The 18433-nt window shown below is 41.4% G+C and overlaps 2 protein-coding genes across 11 annotated transcripts in view; one reads left to right on the plus strand and one right to left on the minus strand.

Moving 5' to 3' along the window:
- The window catches only part of LOC134226322 (CD151 antigen-like), a 335335-nt gene that overhangs the window by 182274 nt on the left and 134628 nt on the right, over window positions 1-18433 (minus strand). The gene's annotated exons all lie outside the window — the stretch shown is intronic.
- LOC134223472 (farnesol dehydrogenase-like) lies at window positions 9977-11042 on the plus strand. Its single transcript, XM_062702616.1, has 2 exons — window positions 9977-10703; window positions 10772-11042. The coding sequence occupies exons 1-2, from the start codon at window positions 10140-10142 to the stop codon at window positions 10943-10945; spliced, it is 738 nt and encodes a 245-aa protein (XP_062558600.1). The 5' UTR covers window positions 9977-10139; the 3' UTR covers window positions 10946-11042.

Here is an 18433-nt window from a genome sequence, read left to right on the forward strand (position 1 = left end):
CCCTAATCGATTCGTTTTGGGATCCGCAAGGTTTGTATATACAAAAAAATGATGAATTGAACGGGGAAATGTAAAAAATCATAGAATACAATTTTGGGTCAGCTGTTGAGGAAAACAAAACAAACGCACGCAAATTGATCTGGAGTGCGGTGCTGCAAATAGTTCATTGTGACATTTGCATCACCCGGGCAAAGCTGGGTTTCTTCCGCTAGTTTACAGTAAAACTTACAGCAGCATACGCAAGAGTCCTGAATGTATGCCCAGCCCATAGTATGAGAAAGTGATTAATTACCGACAACGGTTGGTTGTCAGTACCCACAGAAAGCAGATGGGTCAATCTGATAAAGGGTTAACGGCTCAAACCTTGGCCCTTTATGCTACGGTTCAGCACATTTATCGTTATAAATCTTCATATATTGCATTTCCAACCAGAATTATTCCACCAGCCGGCTTGCTTACATTTGGTTTTGACGCCAAACAGCAAAATACGACGATGGATGTCCGCAATATCTGATTTAAACCATCGAAAGTCTCGAGCGAAATGGACAAAATGTCGGCATCGTTGTCCCTATCAGGTGGATGATTTTTCAGCCCACTTAGGATGAGTGATTGTTGATTTCGAACATACGAAAGATAAAGATGGGTTGCTGTTTATATTACAAGCCATTTTGCTTGCGTTGAATAAAGGCAGCACGCATACAAATAGAGAAAATCAAAATATCTTATTGAGCGTGGATTCTAATTCGTTGCATTTGCATGTAAGATACTACCACACTGACTGTGAGAGTGCATTCTAGATTCCCCCATTTTTATTATTCCGTGAAACTCCCCAATTCAATTTAAGTTTATATATCCTTGCGTTTTGAAAGGAGGCATCCGAGCCTCTTGAATGTAGAATTCCGCGCCTCTTGAAACGAATTTTCTGAGCCTCTTGAAAGGCGGTTTTCGAGCCACTTAAAAGGAGGCTTCTAAACATCTTGAAAAGATGCCTCTAAGCCTCTTGACTGTAAGCTTTCAAGCCTGAAAGAAGAACCCCGAGCCTCTTGAAAGGAGGCTTCCGAGTGTCTTGAAAGGAGGCTTCCGGGCATCTTGAATGAAGGCTTCCGAGTTTCTTGAAAGGAGGCTTCAGAGCCTCTCCAGAGTTTGATATCTATTTTCTTGGCAAACGGACATGGGTTTGCAGTGAAGGTTGCTCCGCGGTTATTTGTTACCACAGTTTGCAGTACCCAGCAAACACAAGATCGTATATCATAGCGAATAAGTGTACAAAGTGATGGCCTCCACTCCATACGTGCATTTTGCATGCAGTCAAATGGTGGAATGCGCCTATATCGCCTCCACCTTGTACACTTATTCGCTAGCATATGCGACTTTGTGTTGGCTGGGTAGCCATCGAGCAGCCATCGGTGGCTTATGTGCATGTATTGCGCTTTGCTTCGGTCGAAACAAGCGCGATTTTCAATGATTTGCAGTAGCTTTCGAGCAAGCGTTGTGCAGTACATGTTCAAGTCATCGCGAAGTAGTTAGGATATCGAATCAGTTTTTGGAAAGATGCGTAAGACACGCGTTGCTTTTCCGTTTTTGTATCATCATGAATATGGCGTCGTTCAAAAGAAATAATTAGTCGCTCATGGAGATGCAGAGGATTCCTCGGTCTCTTGTAGCAATGAGTGTCGAACTAATTTTCCTCCCCTTATACTAATTGACTGTGAGGACGAGGCCGGCATCGTTATTGGTCTGAATAAAAGAAAATCCGAAGCATGTACACGTACAGTGACAATAGCTTTCTAGTCCAAAAAAACTATTCAATGAATTATTGGCAGTGGCTGATTTTCTACTCACCGCAGCCACATCCAGGCGCTATAGTATATGCACAAAATAGCCAGCAAGAGTTAACCGCCAGAAATTTGTATGGCGAAAGACATCTAACGCTGGTTTTCTCAAAATTAGGAACTTTTAATGAAAAACTATTTGGTACCGGTAATGAGGGATGGTATCCGCTACTACGCCTACCAAATATTTTCTCGATTAAAGTGCTTAATTTTGAGAAATCGAACCTTAGATGCCTTTCGCCATACTGATTTCAGAAAGTTAACTCCTAGTGTGCCGCTGTAAGCACGCTCAAAGCAGTCGATTCATTGGTAAGCTGTGCATATTTGTTGTTTCTCGGTCAATCACGACTAGCAACTATGATGCGTACAGTCAAGCTAGGAGGCTTCAGAGCCTCTTTAAAAGGGCCTTTGGGGCTTATGGAAAGAAGGCTTCGGAGGAGGAAGGGAGGTTTTCCAGCGTCTTGAAAGGAGAGATCTGAGCCTCTAGAAAGCGGGCTTCGAGCCTTTTGAAGGAAGGCTTTCGAGCCACTTGAGGAACTTCCGGTGGAATTCACGGAGGAACTTCCGGAGGAACTTCCGGAGGAACTTCCGGAGGAACTTCCGGAGGAATTCCCGTAGGAACTCCTGGAGGAACTTCGGACGGATTTCTGAAGGAATTTCCAAAGGAATTCCCGTAGGAACTTCCAGAGGAATTTCCGGAGGAATTTTTGGATGAATTCCCGGAGGAACTTCCGGAGAAATTCCCGGAGGAACTTCCGGAGGAATTCCCGGAGGAACTTCCGGAGGAATTCCCGGAGGAACTTCCGGAGGAATTCGGAGGAACTTCCGGAGGAATTCCGGAGGAACTTCCGGAGGAATTCCCGGAGGAACTTCCGGAGGAATTCCCGGAGGAACTTCCGGAGGAATTCGGAGGAACTTCCGGAGGAATTCCCGGAGGAACTTCCGGAGGAATTCCGGAGGAACTTCCGGAGGAATTCGGAGGAACTTCCGGAGGAATTCCCGGAGGAACTTCCGGAGGAATTCCCGGAGGAACTTCCGGAGGAATTCCGGAGGAACTTCCGGAGGAATTCCCGGAGGAACTTCGGAGGAATTCCGGAGGAACTTCCGGAGGAATTCCCGGAGGAACTTCCGGAGGAATTCCCGGAGGAACTTCCGGAGGAATTCCCGGAGGAACTTCCGGAGGAATTCGGAGGAACTTCCGGAGGAATTCCCGGAGGAACTTCGGAGGAATTCCGGAGGAACTTCCGGAGGAATTCCGGAGGAACTTCGGAGGAATTCGGAGGAACTTCCGAGGAATTCCGGAGGAACTTCGGAGGAATTCCGGAGGAACTTCCGGAGGAATTCCCGGAGGAACTTCCGGAGGAATTCCCGGAGGAACTTCCGGAGGAATTCCCGGAGGAACTTCCGGAGGAATTCGGAGGAACTTCCGGAGGAATTCCTGGAGGAACTTCCGGAGGAATTCGGAGGAACTTCCGGAGGAATTCCCGGAGGAACTTCGGAGGAATTCCCGGAGGAACTTCCGGAGGAATTCCCGGAGGAACTTCCGGAGGAATTCCCGGAGGAACTTCCGGAGGAATTCGGAGGAACTTCCGGAGGAATTCCCGGAGGAACTTCCGGAGGAATTCCCGGAGGAACTTCCGGAGGAATTCCCGGAGGAACTTCCGGAGGAATTCGAGAGAACTCGGAGAATCCCGGAGAACTTCCGGAGGAATTCCCGGAGGAACTTCCGGAGGAATTCCGGAGGAACTTCCGGAGGAATTCCGGAGGAACTTCCGGAGGAATTCCTGGAGGAACTTCCGGAGGAATTCCCGGAGGAACTTCGGAGGAATTCCGGAGGAACTTCCGGAGGAATTCCGGAGGAACTTCCGGAGGAATTCCCTGACGAACTTCCGGAGGAATTTCTCGAGGAACTTCCGGAGGAATTCCCGGAGGAACTTCCGGAGGAATTCCCGGATCAACTTCCGGAGGAATTCCCGGAGGAACTTCCAGAAGAATTCGGAGGAACTTCCGGAGGAATTCGGAGGAACTTCCGGAGGAATTCGGAGGAACTTCGGAGGAATTCCGGAGGAACTTCGGAGGAATTCCTGGAGGAACTTCCGGAGGAATTCCCGGAGGAACTTCCGGAGGAATTCCCGGAGGAACTTCGGAGGAATTCCGGAGGAACTTCCGGAGGAATTCGGAGGAACTTCCGGAGGAATTCCCGGAGGAACTTCCGGAGGAATTCCCGGAGGAACTTCCGGAGGAATTCCCGGAGGAATTCCCGGGGGAACTTCCGGAGGAATTGCCGGAGGAACTTCCGGAGGAACTTCCGGGGGAACTCCCGGAAGAATTTCCGGAGGAACTCCCGGAGGAAGTCCCGGCGGAACTTGCGGAGGAATTCCCGGAGGAACTTACGGAGGAATTTCCGGAAGAACTTCCGGAGGAATTCGCGAAAGAACTTCCGGAGGAATTCCCGAAAGAACTTCCGGAGGAATTCCCGAAGGAACTTCCGGAGGGATTCCCGAAGGAACTTCCGGAAGAACTCCCGGAGGAATTTCCGGAGGAATTCCCGGAGGAACTTCGGGAGGAATTTCTGGAGAAACTTCCGAAGGAATTGCTGGAAGAACTTCCGGAGGAATTCCTGGAGGAATTTCTGAAGGAATTTTTGGAGAAACTTCCGAAAGAATTTCTGGAGGAACTTTCGAAGGAATTCCTGGAGGAACTTCCGAAGGAATTCCTGGAGGAACTTCCAAAGGAATTCCTGGAGGAACTTTCGAAGGAATTCCTGGAGGAACTTCCAAAGGAATTCCTGGAGGAACTTCCGAAGGAATTCCTGGAGGAACTTCCGAAGAAACTCTTGGAGGAACTTCCGAAGAAACTGTTGGAGGAACTTCCGAAGAAACTCCTAGAGGAACTTCCGAAGGAATTCCTGGAGGAACTTTCGAAGGAATTCCTGGAGGAACTTTCGAAGGAATTCCTGGAGGAACTTTCGAAGGAATTCCTGGAGGAACTTACTGGAGGAACTTCCAAAGGATTTGCTGGAGGAACTTCCGAACGAATTCCTGGAGGAATTTCCGAACGAATTCCTGGAGGAATTTCCGAGGAATTCTTTTAGGAACTTATTCTTCTTACTTACACCAGCATCACTGTTATCACCCAAATTCTTTTCAAAGCTTTTGTGGAATCCTTGTACAGAAATCCTCTCACGATATTTTCTAATGTTGTTCTAGAAACGGCTCATGTTTTCATTTTCCAAAACCAACTGGAGTTTGTTTATTTTGATTTCCTCATTGCGTGATTGGTCGGCGCTGCTGCTGTTCTCTCGCCGAATCACTGCATGAGTGATAAATTTCTTCCGCATTGTTGCCAATTCCTTTTGTTCTCCGTTTACGGCAAATTCTCAAGCAATTGTAAACTGAATAATGATGAAATCATTTTGGCGACACTGACAGCATCATTCTGGCGCGCTGAATTGGGCAATTTTCTCTCTCAGAGAGTGCTGCCACGTGTTTTTTTAACGGAAAACCCTTCCCTCAGACCTTAATGAACACCAAGCCGCGAGGTGGCTCTGTCCCAGTGTGGGAATGTAATGCCAATAAGAAGAAGAAGAAGAAGGTCGCAAAAGGCTGTGTCTGGAAGTTGTACGACCAGAAGTTAACAAAACCACAATGCTCGTAATGACTGCCAAAGATATCAACGCATGCATAAGATTGTATATCATTGCGAACAAGTGTAAAATGTTGAGGCCATATACGTACACTTTGCATGCAGTTAAATAGAGTTATGCGCGAATACCGTCTACCAGTGTTGTCCTACATTCAGGGCAAAAAATTGTGCCCTTTGATTTTACTCCGTCTAAAAGATATTATAGTCTTAACTAATTAAGTTCTATCAATAGAGGGATATTTGAATTTTCTAAATGTCATGTCAAACTGTCAAAAAATGCACGCCAGAGCCACAGGAGCGCTGTGATAATACACTCCAGTGAAAACACTCCAGGGTATTTTACTTACATACTTTGTTGATACTATGAAGAGCAGAATTGTTTCCCCTAAGTGTACACTGCCGTCTCCACCATGTATACTTATTCGCTAGCAAATGCGACTTTGTGGTGACTGGGAAGTGTGATATTCCCAAGAACCACCGGACACAGAAATGTCGAAGTTTTCCAAGAATTTCTTAATTTGTGCTTGCGGAAAGCGTGGGTATACCTTTCGTTAACGCAAGCATCACGAATTGACATGTGTATTTGAAATAGCGTCTTCAAAAGCGGATTTTCCTTCTGCTGAAGGCTTACGACGGTCCGACGATCTATTTGTCAGATTTGGCATCATGCCACTACACGGAGGACATGCTAAAATGTTTATTAAGGCGAATGATGTCGTTTTCGTGTCGAAAGGTCTGAACCCAAAACACTCCGGAACTGCGCCAATGAGCCATTTTGAAGGAGCACCTTCTGCAGAAGGAAACGAAAAAGCATGGGTTCACATGCATAAAAAACCCAGATTAATGCACCTAGCGGTGATGGTGCCTTTCTCGTTTATTTCGAGTTAGTAATTTCTACGCACTTTTGGTATGAAAAAAAGTATTTTGTCCATAACTTTTGAGCCCATAGTCCGATCCGGCAAATTTTTAATAGGAAACAATGGGACAGGATTCTTCGTCTAACGCAACTTGTTGTGAGTAAATCGGTTAAGGATAAGTGCTCAAAAAATGAGCTATACTTTTTAATGTACTTTTACATGAAAAAAAAGTATAACTTCCATAACTTCTAAGCCCATAGTCCGATCGGGTCAATTTTCAATAGGAAACAATGGGACAGGATTCTGCGTCGAATGCAACTTGTTGCAAGCAAATCCGTTAAGGGTAAGTGCCTGAAAAATGGGCTAGACTTTTCCACTCGTTGTTGTCTAGAAAAAAAGTATTTTGACCATAACTTCTGAGCCCATAGTCCGATCCATCCAATTTTCAATAGGAAACAATGGGACAGGATTCTGCGTCGAATGCAAATCCGTTAAGGATAAGTGCCTGAAAAGTGGGCTAGACTTTTGGCAAACTTTTGCGCACATACACACACATACACACACACACACATACACACACACAGACATCACCTCGATTCGTCGAGCTGAGTCGATCGGTATATAACACTATGGGTCTCCGAGCCTCCTATAAAAAGTTTGTTTTTGGAGCGAACATATAGCCTTTACGTATACTTTGTATACGAGAAAGGCAAAAAGTATTTTGGCCATAACTTCCGATCCCATAGTCCGATCTGACCAATTTTCAATAGGAAACAATGAGACACTTTTCTGCGTCGAATGCAACTTGTTGCGAGTAAATCTGTTAAGGATAAGTGCCCGAAAAATGAGTGACACTTTTTCACGCGATTATTCCGTAAAAAAAGTATTTTGGCCATAACTCTTGATCCCATAGTCCGGTCTGGCCAATTTTCGATAAGAAACAATGAGAAACTTTTCTGCGTCGAATGCAACTTGTTGCGAGTAAATTGGTTGAGGATAAGTGCCCGAAAAATGAGTGACACTTTCCTACGTGATTATTCAGTAAAAAAAAGTATTTTGGCCATAACTTCCGATCCCATAGTCCGATCTGACCAATTTTCAATAGGAAACAATGGGACACCATTCTGCGTCGAATGCAACTTGCTGCGAGTAAATCTGTTAAGGATAAGTGCCCGAAAAATGAGTGACACTTTTTCACGCGATTATTCCGTAAAAATAAGTATTTTGGCCTTAACTTCCGATCCCATAGTCCGATCTGGCCAATTTACGATAGGAAACAATGGGACAGGATTCTGCGTCGAATACAACTTGTTGCGAGCAAATCAGTTAAGGATAAATGCCTCAAAAATGAGTGACATTTTTAATCAATTTTTCTATAAAAGAGGGTATTTTGGCCATAACTTCCGATCCCATAGTCCGATCTGACCAATTTTCAATAGGAAACAATGGTAGAGTATCCTGCGTCGAATGCAACTTGTTGCGAGTAAATCAGTTAAGGATAAGTACCTAAAAATGAGTGACATTTTTTTGGGTTGGTGCACTGACACACACACATACACACACACACACACACACACATACACACAGACATCACCTCAATTCGTCGAGCTGAGTCGATCGGTATATAACACTATGGGTCTCCGGGCCTTCTATAAAAAGTTTGTTTTTGGAGCGATCATATAGCCTTTACGTATACTTAGTATACGAGAAAGGCAAAAACTGTCGATTCTGAGATCATTCAGAATCTTACGGCTGGAGTTGAGGCCAAGGTTCGCGCATTCGGATATGAAGACGAAATAAATTAAATTAATGGTGCCAAAACTAACATTTATTTTTTCTTCTCGATTCCTAGAAATTTTGAGAATAAATTCTGTGAGTAAGAATTTTAAACGGTACATCTTTTACGAAAGCAAAAATTTAACTATGTTCCGAGGCGGCAATGTCCAAGTGGGAGATGTAATGCCAGAAGGGAAGAAAAAGATTTAGGGGGAGATCCCCCCGTGCGGACACCTCCCTATACCGGACACTTCTCAAAACGGTACTTGTAAAGGTCCCTCCAAATTCTTATGTAGTACAAAAGAACGTTATTAAAAAGTTCTTTACCTGCAAGGAATATCAGATCCTCTTGTTGTAAACTTTGTACAAAATTTGAATTTGAAGGTTTGAATCAACAATATTAAAATTGATCTAAAACATTCTGATGATCTGGAGATGTTCAATATTACCATATTTTGAATAGCAATCATGATTTGTTAGATATACAATGTAACTGTGGTGCAAAATTAATTTCTGTATCCGGTAGCTATCCCCCGGGTCCGGACAGTGATTTTTTTGTTTAATCAAATAGCCATTCTTTACACCTGTTTAATTAAACTTACTTCAATTCAATTGTTGCTTCCAGCTAAGGTATCAGCAAGCCACAGAAATTAGCAGGAGCAAAAACCAACGATGTTATTGAAAAAGGTGGGAATTTGGAGAAGGGTGCAGGAAATTTAATTGGAGAATCAAATAAGTTCTACTAACACATTTTATTATTTGCAATATAAAGCAAGTGAAAAATATGAACAGGAACTTGGTTACATTTGAACATGATGAAATAGTGTCCGGTACTTGGGGACACTTTCTGAACCGTGACATTTTTCACCAACACTCATCATCAAAATACATCGTCGAAAAACGTGTTCAAATGATCAATTATAGTTTGATTGAGTCAACAATGAACAAGTGATTTTGTGTAGGGGAACTGTTCCGTTTTCCATCTCACTGAACATATATTAATCTAATTGCAAAACAAAGAAAACCAGCACCAAACTCGTCGCTTCTTTTTACTATTCATGCGTGCTCACTGCTCACTGCTGAAAAAATCGAAAAATAAGAAACAAACCAAATCCTTTTCATTGCTTTGTTTCGATTAGATGAATATAGGAGCTATGGGATGAAGTGCCGAACCGTTCGCCTATATGGTATACAAGTAAACATAATCCGGTCAATTAGAGAGTTTTTCGTGAAATGGCTTATGTGACCTGCACTGGGGGGTCTCCCCCGAAGGCGACTCTAGCATAATCGTATTTGGTATTACAGTGACTTGCAGATAATGGCAGTCATACATTGAGCACAGCTCAGTCAGTTTTTTTTTGGTTACTTAGGTATTTCGCAATATGTTGAAATGTGTAAAAATATCAAGAGTAAGAATGACGTAAGTGAAGTACAGTGTCACATCGATTTTGAAAATATGCAATTTTCGGGCTGTTTTATTTTCTTTACCTTGATATTTTAAATATGTTCGTGCTCACAGCCTCATTCATATTCCTTATCTTCAAAAAAATCGAAGCATTCCACAAGCATGTATAGATATAAAATATAAGATTCGTGTTACCAAAATCAAACGGACACTGTATTTAAATGAAACATGTTTATGTTTATTTTAAACTTTATTATTATTTACAATTTCACCCAAATGTCTAACGAATTTGATAAGCAGCCGTCCCAAGTTTTTATTTGTGACGATATCTAGCTACCATCAAAACCTAAATCATATGCAACAGTTTGCTGTTCGACTACAGAGCATAAAAACTCACACGTGCGTGAGGAGATAATATTTTGCAAAGTCATTCAATCCGAGTAGATAGGTAGGTACACAGATTCTGCATGACGAAAACAAATTGAGTTAATCAACGCTGAAGCTCTGCGCTTCCACCTAGAATCAAAATTATAAAACACAGAAATGCCAAAAAATTAGATTCAGTTGGAATCGTGATTGCAACCGCTACACATCGCAGAATCTTTTCAGTTGACATCATCAGCGATGGAACGTTGGTCGGGAAAAGTAGCCATCGTAACCGGCGCTAGTTCGGGAATCGGTGCCGCAACCGCGAAAGATTTGGTCAAAGCAGGAATGGTGGTCGTTGGACTGGCACGCCGTGTGGACCGTGTCGAAGCACTGAAGACTGACTTGCCCGCATCGGCGGCCGATCGTCTCCATGCCGTCAAGTGCGATGTGTCCAAGGAGGAAGACATTCTGCAGGTGTTCAAGTGGGTAGAGGAGAAGTTCGGAGGTGTTGATGTTTTGATCAATAATGCTGGAATCGTACGGCAAACGGATTTGATAGATGCCGATAACACCAAAATGCTGCGAGAAGTGTTGGATACGAACGTGCTGGGACTGGTGCTGTGCAGTCGGGAGGCTTATCAATCGATGAAGAAACGGTCGGTCGATGGCCACATTGTGCATATCAACAGCGTCCTTGGTCACACAGTGCTCAACTTCCCACATTTGAATGTTTATCCTGCTTCCAAGCATGCTGTTACTGCCATTACCGAAACTATGCGGAACGAGCTGAGAACTGCTGGGACCAAGATTAAAATAACGGTGAGTGTGTTTGACTGATGGGAAGGATTCTGAAACAGCGTTTTAATTTGTAACATGAACATTTCCAGAGTATCAGCCCTGGTGTGGTGCGCACAGAAATTGTACCGGAATCTTTCATAGAACAAGGTCACCCAATGTTAGAATCGGAAGACATTTCCGAAGCCGTTTTATATGTGCTTGGAACGCCACCACGAGTGCAAATCCATGAAGTCATAATCAAACCAGTTGGTGAAACGTTCTAGATTCTATATTGTGTAGATTGAAAAATGAAACTTAAATTTACGTTCATCATCATCGTGTAGATTCAAATTCTTGCATATTTAGCCGGCTTAGTTTTTGTCATCTATGTAACCCAATAAAGAGATTGAATTTATTATTATGGCTTAGTTTATTGATAGTCTCAATGATTTATAGATGACAATTGACCATGGCTTTCGACAATACTGTGGACAGAAAAATGCAAGTGAGTAAAACAAGTGAAAATCATTTTTACGTATACTGCCAAAGTGTGGCAAAGTTCATCGCTATAATGAAGCATATTTCCGGTAATATATCTATTACAATATGCCATCTCATAACGTTCAAGAATACACCAGGAATCACATTAACGCTTTTGTTACCGACAGGGTACCCGGGTACCTTTTTCGTTTTCAAGGGATTTTTTTTTAGGGTTCTAAACATCGCAGGAAATTGAAACTCCGTGACATCTTCAAACTCGGCAAAATTAAGGTTAGGGTGGTACTAAAATGAAAATCCAGTAAGGGGGGGCTTGGGGAGGGGCTTCTGAATATTTTTACCCCGTAACGTACCGACAGGGTACCCGATCCGGATTACCTGGTTACCGGAGTTCCGGATTTGCTAGACCATGTCTCAAAAATGGAGAAGTTGATCTTATAGAATCCAAATGATGATTTCTTGTATCCTGAGTTACTAGTTTCGCAGAAAATTCGAGAATTATGACTTCCCAACGTATTAGGACCACGTGATCATATGGACTCGGAACGGACATCCCGGAATAGGTTCCCGTGGGCCCTACAATGGCCGCAAATTCATTCCTGGCAATATGGGTATCAAAATTCTTGAAATTGTTTCGGGAACATGTTATTCATATAGTTGAAACCATAGGATGGATATGAACCGGAACGGTCATTCTGGAACAGGTTCCCGGAGGGCTCGTAGTGGCCAAAAACTCATTTAGAATAAACCCTAGCAATATGGGTATCAAAATTTTTGAAATTGTTCCGGAAACATGTTTCCATGTACTTGAGACCATAGATTGGATATGCCCCGGAACGGTAATTCTGGAACAGGTTCCCGGAGAGCCTAAAGTGACCATTAATAAATTTGGTAGAAACCCTGGCAATATGGGTATCAATATTCTTGGAATTGTTCCGGAAACATGTTTTCCATGTAGTTGAGACCATAGGATGGATATGAACCGGAATGGTCATTCTGGAACAGGTTCCCGGAGGGCCTACAGTGACCATAAATTCATTTGGGAGAATCCCTGGCAATATGGGTATCAATATTCTTGGAATTGTTTTTCATGCAGTTGGGACCATAGGATGGATATCAACCGGAACGGTCATTCTGGAACAGGTTCCCGGAGGCCTCATAGGGGCCAAAAACTCATTTAAAATAAACCCTGGCAATATGGGTATTAAAACTCTTGGAATTGTTTCGGAAATATGTTATCCATAAAGATGAAACCATAGGATGGATATCAACCAGAACAGTCATCCTAGAAAAAGTTCCCGAAAGGCCTTTAGTGGCCACAAACTCATTTAGAAGATACCCTGGCTTCAAAATCCTTGAATATTTTCGGAAACATGTTTTTCCAAGAAGATGGGACTGATGTTGGGTCAAGAGGCTGAATAGCTGTTAGGCCGAATGGTTATTGGGTCGAATGAGAAATGACGAGTGAATAGTGAGAAGTGGCAAGTAAAAAGTGAAAAGTGAAATGGGAGAAATGAGAAGAGAGAAGAGAGATGTGAAAAGTTACACAGTGTTGACCCGATTTTGTCATTCCCCGATTTTATCTACCTCCGAATTTAACCCCTTTTCGACCCGATTTTATCACGTCCCGCCTTTGTCACGTTTTTGACCCATTTCGTCACCACAAAAAATTTTGAAAATTTTAGTCGTTCTTTTTATTTTTGTAAATTATTCAGCACCAATGATACCTACAGCGCCTGTGGTTCATTATAAATCATTTCTGAGTACCTGTCAAGAATTTTTAAGTTTTTTGACAAGAAATAACGGAAAAAGAAGATAGCAAGTGTTTCTTCTAAATGAGGGTCCCCTCGGATACCTGTTTGATAATGACCGGTCCATTGTCAAACCATCTTATGGCCTAATAACGCAAAAGATCATGCTTCCGAGACAATTTAATGAATTTTGATACCCATCCATTGTCAAACCATCCTATGGTTCAATTATTTATCGGATCATGCTTCCGATACAATTTTATGAATTTTGATACCCACATTGCCAGGGTTTCTTCAGAATATGTTTGTGGCCACTTTAGGCCCGACGGGAACATGTTTCCGGGATTAATTCATAAGATGGTCCTGTAACGTAGTTAAGTTATATTCTTTAAATTTCCAACGAAGTTTATTAGTCATAACGCAAGAAATCTTCATTTGGTTGAATATATATCTTCAATTTACACATACTTTGGGACTAGGCCCAGTTAATCCGGAATTCCGGTTACCAGGTAATGTGAATTCTCTGGAACATGCATCGAATAGCGGGTAAGTTCCTGCATCCGTAGCAACCAAAATCGTCAAAATCGGTGAAAAACTGACAATGGGGCCATCCAGAAACCACGTGGTCATATTTTTGAAGATTTTCAACCCCCCCTCCCCCCATGTGGCTTATCGTGGTCATTTGGCATACCCCCCCCCCTCCCCCCCTATGACCACGTGGTTTTTTCTCAAGTACAAAAATTAAAAAAAAAACCCTTATTTAACTAAAACATATGGTTAAACCGATCAATTTTGAATGTGGACAATTTCAATTGATTCATAATCAAACTAAACCCGACATGGAAATTATAAATTCTCATGAATTCGAACATTTTGATGATGTTATCATGTTGTAATGTGTATCGGGTATTAGGATATCTAGAACTCGTATACCTTCGATACATCAGGAGGATACAAAAAAATGTGGACTCGCGAATAAGTTATAAAAATTTAGAGAAAAAATTGTAATGGTTTAGAAATTTTCCAAAATAGGGATATTATTATTATTATTATTATTTTTTATCAGTGATTTTTTTATTTAAATTATAAAGTTCATCACTGAATATCCCTATAGATTCCTAAGAGTATTTGGGACCTTCCGTAGCTCTGGAGGTACTGGAAATTCTTAAGATATATTAACCTCAGCGAAGCATCTGAACTGAACTCTTACAACAAAAAGTTTATCAGAGACTCACAAAGTTAATATGTAATCTTAGAGATGCAAATAAAACCTCCTACTGTTTTTTCTTTTGAGTAGCATTCCTGTAGAAATTCCAGTTTTGCTTTCAGAATCATCAAATTAGTTTACATTCCAATATTAACAGGTTTCAGTATAAATTAGAACAGCGGTTCTCAACCTTTTTCCTGAGAGGTACCCCTTCGCACATCTGAATTAATTGAGGTACCCCCTTATTTTTTGCTGTAAATGAAAATAAATGTAACTCATAAGATAAATATACGGTGGAGGCTCAGCGAAACAGCACTATGCGCCTTTTTGACTGACTTGTGACACTTTGTTCGTACAATAAGAATGGAAATCGTTTCATATCAATTCATTCGTACATTTGTTGTTGGATATCCTCAGTTATATGATGGAAGGATATCCAATAAGATTTGTATTCAATTGAATCTGCTACAGGAAAACTTGTGCACGAAAACGGGTAATTTTTCATTGGCACTTTGTGTGTTTTGGCTGAACCCCGACCATATGAAAAATGGAACTGAAAATCAACAGAATATATGACTCTCCATAAAGCTGTCTAACATTTTGATTATTGCGAGCACTTGAGCCTCTTGAAATGCAGCTTTCGAGCAACTTTAAAGGAGGCTTCTGAGCATCTTGAAATGACGCTTCTAAGCCTCTTGAAAATATTCATCCAAGTCCTCAGAAATATAAATTCCAATCCCCTTGAAAATAGACTTCCGGGCTTTTTGATAGGAAGCTTTCGGGCATATTGGAATGACGCTTCCGGGCCTATTGGAAGGACGCTTCCGAGCCTCTTGAAAGGAGGCTTCCGAGCCTCTTGAAAGGAGGCTTCCGAGCCTCTTGAAAGTAGGTTTCCGAGCCTCTTGAAAGGAGGTTTCCGAGCCTCTTGAAAGGAGGCTTCCGAGCCTCTTGAAAGGAGGCTTCCGAGCCGCTTGAAAGGAGGCTTCCGAGCCTCTTGAAAGGAGGCTTCCGAGCCTCTTTAAAGGAGGCTTCCGAGCCTCTTGAAAGGAGGCTTCCGAGCCTCTTGAAAGGAGGCTTCCGAGCCTCTTGAAAGGAGGCTTCCGGGCCTCTTGAAAGGAGGCTTCCGAGCCTCTTGAAAGGAGGCTTCCGAGCCTCTTGAAAGGAGGCTTCCGAGCCTCTTGAAAGGAGGCTTCCGAGCCTCTTGAAAGGAGGCTTCCGAGCCTCTTGAAAGGAGGATTCCCAGCTTTTTCAAATAAGGTTTACGAACCTCTTGAAAAAAGGCTTCTGGGCTTCTTGAAAGAAGGCTTCCGGGCCTCTTGAAAGAAGGTTTGCCTGATTTATTGAATGAAGGCATCCGAACCACTTGAAAAGAGGTTTCCAAGCTTCTTGAAATAAAAAAATATACATATATTAAAACTTTGTCCGCCATTATGCATTTTTATCCGAGGTACCCCCTGAGCCCGGCGAAGGTACCCTCAGGGGTACATGTACCCCAGGTTGAGAACCGCTGAATTAGAAAAAATATCCAGCTTACTTTTTTTACAGAATCTCTAAAGATTTTTTTTCAAAATCCTGGGCAAGTTTAATGAATCTTCTTAGGAAATTCTTCTAAATTTCCAATGGATATTTTTTTCGTTTTCCAAAACAAATTCTTAGACATTTTCAGCAGTTTTTTTAATTTCCAAAACAAACTATTCGGAGTATGCCAAAATATTTCCGATGGAAATTCCTAAGATTTTCCAGTAGAAAATCGAAAAAAGTTCATCTGAAACACCAATAATGAATTTCCCGAAGAAAATTCCGATGTTTTTACAAGTGAAACTAACGAAAAAATTGTACTTTTGAAGGAATTCCTTAAAAAATTAAATCAAAATTTTAAAGATTTTCTGATGTGAAAATTCCTTAAAATTTTTAAATCATTTTCTGTGCATCTCTGCATAGTAAAGATTCGAAGCAATCTTTAGCTGAACCTACAAATAAATCAAAATGACTTCCCGAAGAAGAATGAATTCCCGATGAAATTTTGGAAGAATTTATGGTACAAATTAAAAACACAAGAATCTCGATAATTCTAAAGATTTATTTTTTGAAAATCCAAAGAATTTTTTGAAGATAATCCATAGACTCTTCCGTGGAAATTCTAAATAATGCCTCAAATAAAAATTTGGAAAATTTAAAAAAATATGATAGAATTCACAAAGAGCGTAAACAAGTATTCCGAAAAATTTTAATTTCAAAATTCCAAATTTGAAAAAAAAATCCAAAAACAAAAAATCAACGGAAATATCAAAGTGTTTCATGTGGCATTGGATGTTTAATATCTTTCGAAAATTCAGAAGAGTTTTTATTGAAAAATTTAGAAGTCTTCTTCTTCTTCTTCTATGGCTCCATATTCCAACTGGAAGTTAGTCTGCTTTTCAACTTAGTATATTCTATTAGCATTTCCTTAGTTATAAATTGAAAGCTTTTATATGCCAGCCATTGCACGATTATATATCTTGTGTAGCTAGTGCGATGGATACACTATACCTAGGATGTCGAGAATGTTTCCCACCCGAACACATCCTAGACAGGAACTAAAATCGAACTCGTCATCTCCGAGTTGGCAACCCTACGCCTTTGGTCGCAAAGCTAACTGGATACTGAACATTTTGAAGTGCACTCCTTAAAATGTTCGAAAAACTTTTTTTGGAAATAAAGAAGAATTTCTGCTGAAGATTCGAAAGAACTTGTCGTAGAAAATTTCATTAGAATGTAAAAAAAATATATGAAAATTTGTACATTTTTTTCCACCGAAAATTATATGTATTTCCCACGGGACTGTTTTGAATTTTCAGACATAATTCACATGGAATTTATTTCGGAGTTTTAAGGAAATTTTTTCGCAATTTACACTGGAGATGTTTTGTTTTTTTTTTCATTAACAATTTGTAGCAAAATTTCCAAGCAAAATTTTTCAGAGAGAATTGTTCAAAAATCATTCTGAATGCCAGCACTTCATCAGGATTATATGAAGTAATGTCAAAGTTTTTACAGGAAATTTCTTTACTGGAAATTCTATTGAAGTTTTTTTCTTGGATTATTGTAAAAACATGAATATTTTTCAATTTTGTAGCTGCAGTCCGCTGATGCAAAAGTGTCGGCGGCGTGATGCCATAAAACATCTGCGGCGGTGGCGTGGCGCGGCCACGGCCATATTTTCCCATTTTTCCTTTCCAAATTTTTGTTGTGAAAATTGAGACTGAATCGCAACCTGTTTTTTCGTTTATTTTTTTATGGAAAAAGGATCTAAGGCTAAGATGGTCAAATAGCGCAGATATGCATCGGCGTTACGACCGACGCTGCGTTACCGGTTTTTCTCGATGCACACCTGCGTCTTTTTAACGCTGATTTGAAAAGACGCTACGTGGGCATAGGCCCTAAGATGCGCTTTGATTAAATCATTAAATTTTATTTTATCGTATTTTTTACACCGCTATTGTTATTCACCAAAAGTTTTTCGTGTAAAAAAACCACGTGGTTCGAGAGCAACACCCCCCCTCCCCCCATATATGACCACGTGGTTTCTGGACGGCCCCAATGTTATGATCATTTTAAGTCCGTGGGTACCCGGGTACCCTGTCGGTAACGTAAGGGTGTTTTTTTTTTGTCGATAACAAAAGGGTTAAACATTGAAAACACGTTTTCTTCCATTTCATTCGTGAAAGTGCGAAAGGTAAACAAATTAAATCACAGTGACCGAAGGAACTGCTTATAAGGACTTTTGCGTTGACGATGGCTTAACGAAATTTTGGTTGGACATATCTTGGATTTGGATAATTTTCCGTGTAAGAAATTAAAGAAATGTTGAAGAGTGTTACATTCATCACCAATTATTTCTATTGTATTAGGTTTGTTGTGTGAAAATATTGAATTACCCCGAAAAAGCCGTTTGACCGAAAACGCCTGTCGGAAGAAAGGGCCATTTGGTGCAAATGACATTTGGCCGAACGGATTATACGGCCGAAAATGTCGTTTGGCCGAATAATGGTGAATGTGCAAAGCGTAATTAATGATAATTGAGAAGTGAGAAATGAGAGCAGCAAAGTGAGAAATAAACTAGCCATTCCTCGAGTACACGCGCCACCTTCTGTGTAGCTCCGAGACGATTTGGACGATAGCCGATAACACGGCGTTCCAGCCAACTTCATCTTTACACATCCTCCGGACTAGGTTGTCCGGGGTAGTGTCCAGACCACATGTGGCAAGCATGTGGTCACGCATTGTGCGAAAACGCGGGCACACGAACAACACGTGTTCCGCTGTTTCCTCTAAAC

This window comes from Armigeres subalbatus, chromosome 3, assembly GCF_024139115.2.
Source record: "Armigeres subalbatus isolate Guangzhou_Male chromosome 3, GZ_Asu_2, whole genome shotgun sequence".
In the NCBI taxonomy this organism is placed as follows: Eukaryota; Metazoa; Arthropoda; class Insecta; order Diptera; family Culicidae; genus Armigeres; species Armigeres subalbatus.

What these genes read in the sequence shown, in the direction of transcription:
- LOC134223472 (XM_062702616.1), top strand. Translation starts at nt 10,140, where the DNA reads ATGGAACGTTGGTCGGGAAAAGTAGCCATCGTAACCGGCGCTAGTTCG. An exon ending in GGACCAAGATTAAAATAACG is followed by an intron (nt 10,704 to 10,771) that starts GTGAGTGTGTTT and finishes GAACATTTCCAG; the next exon opens with AGTATCAGCCCTGGTGTGGT.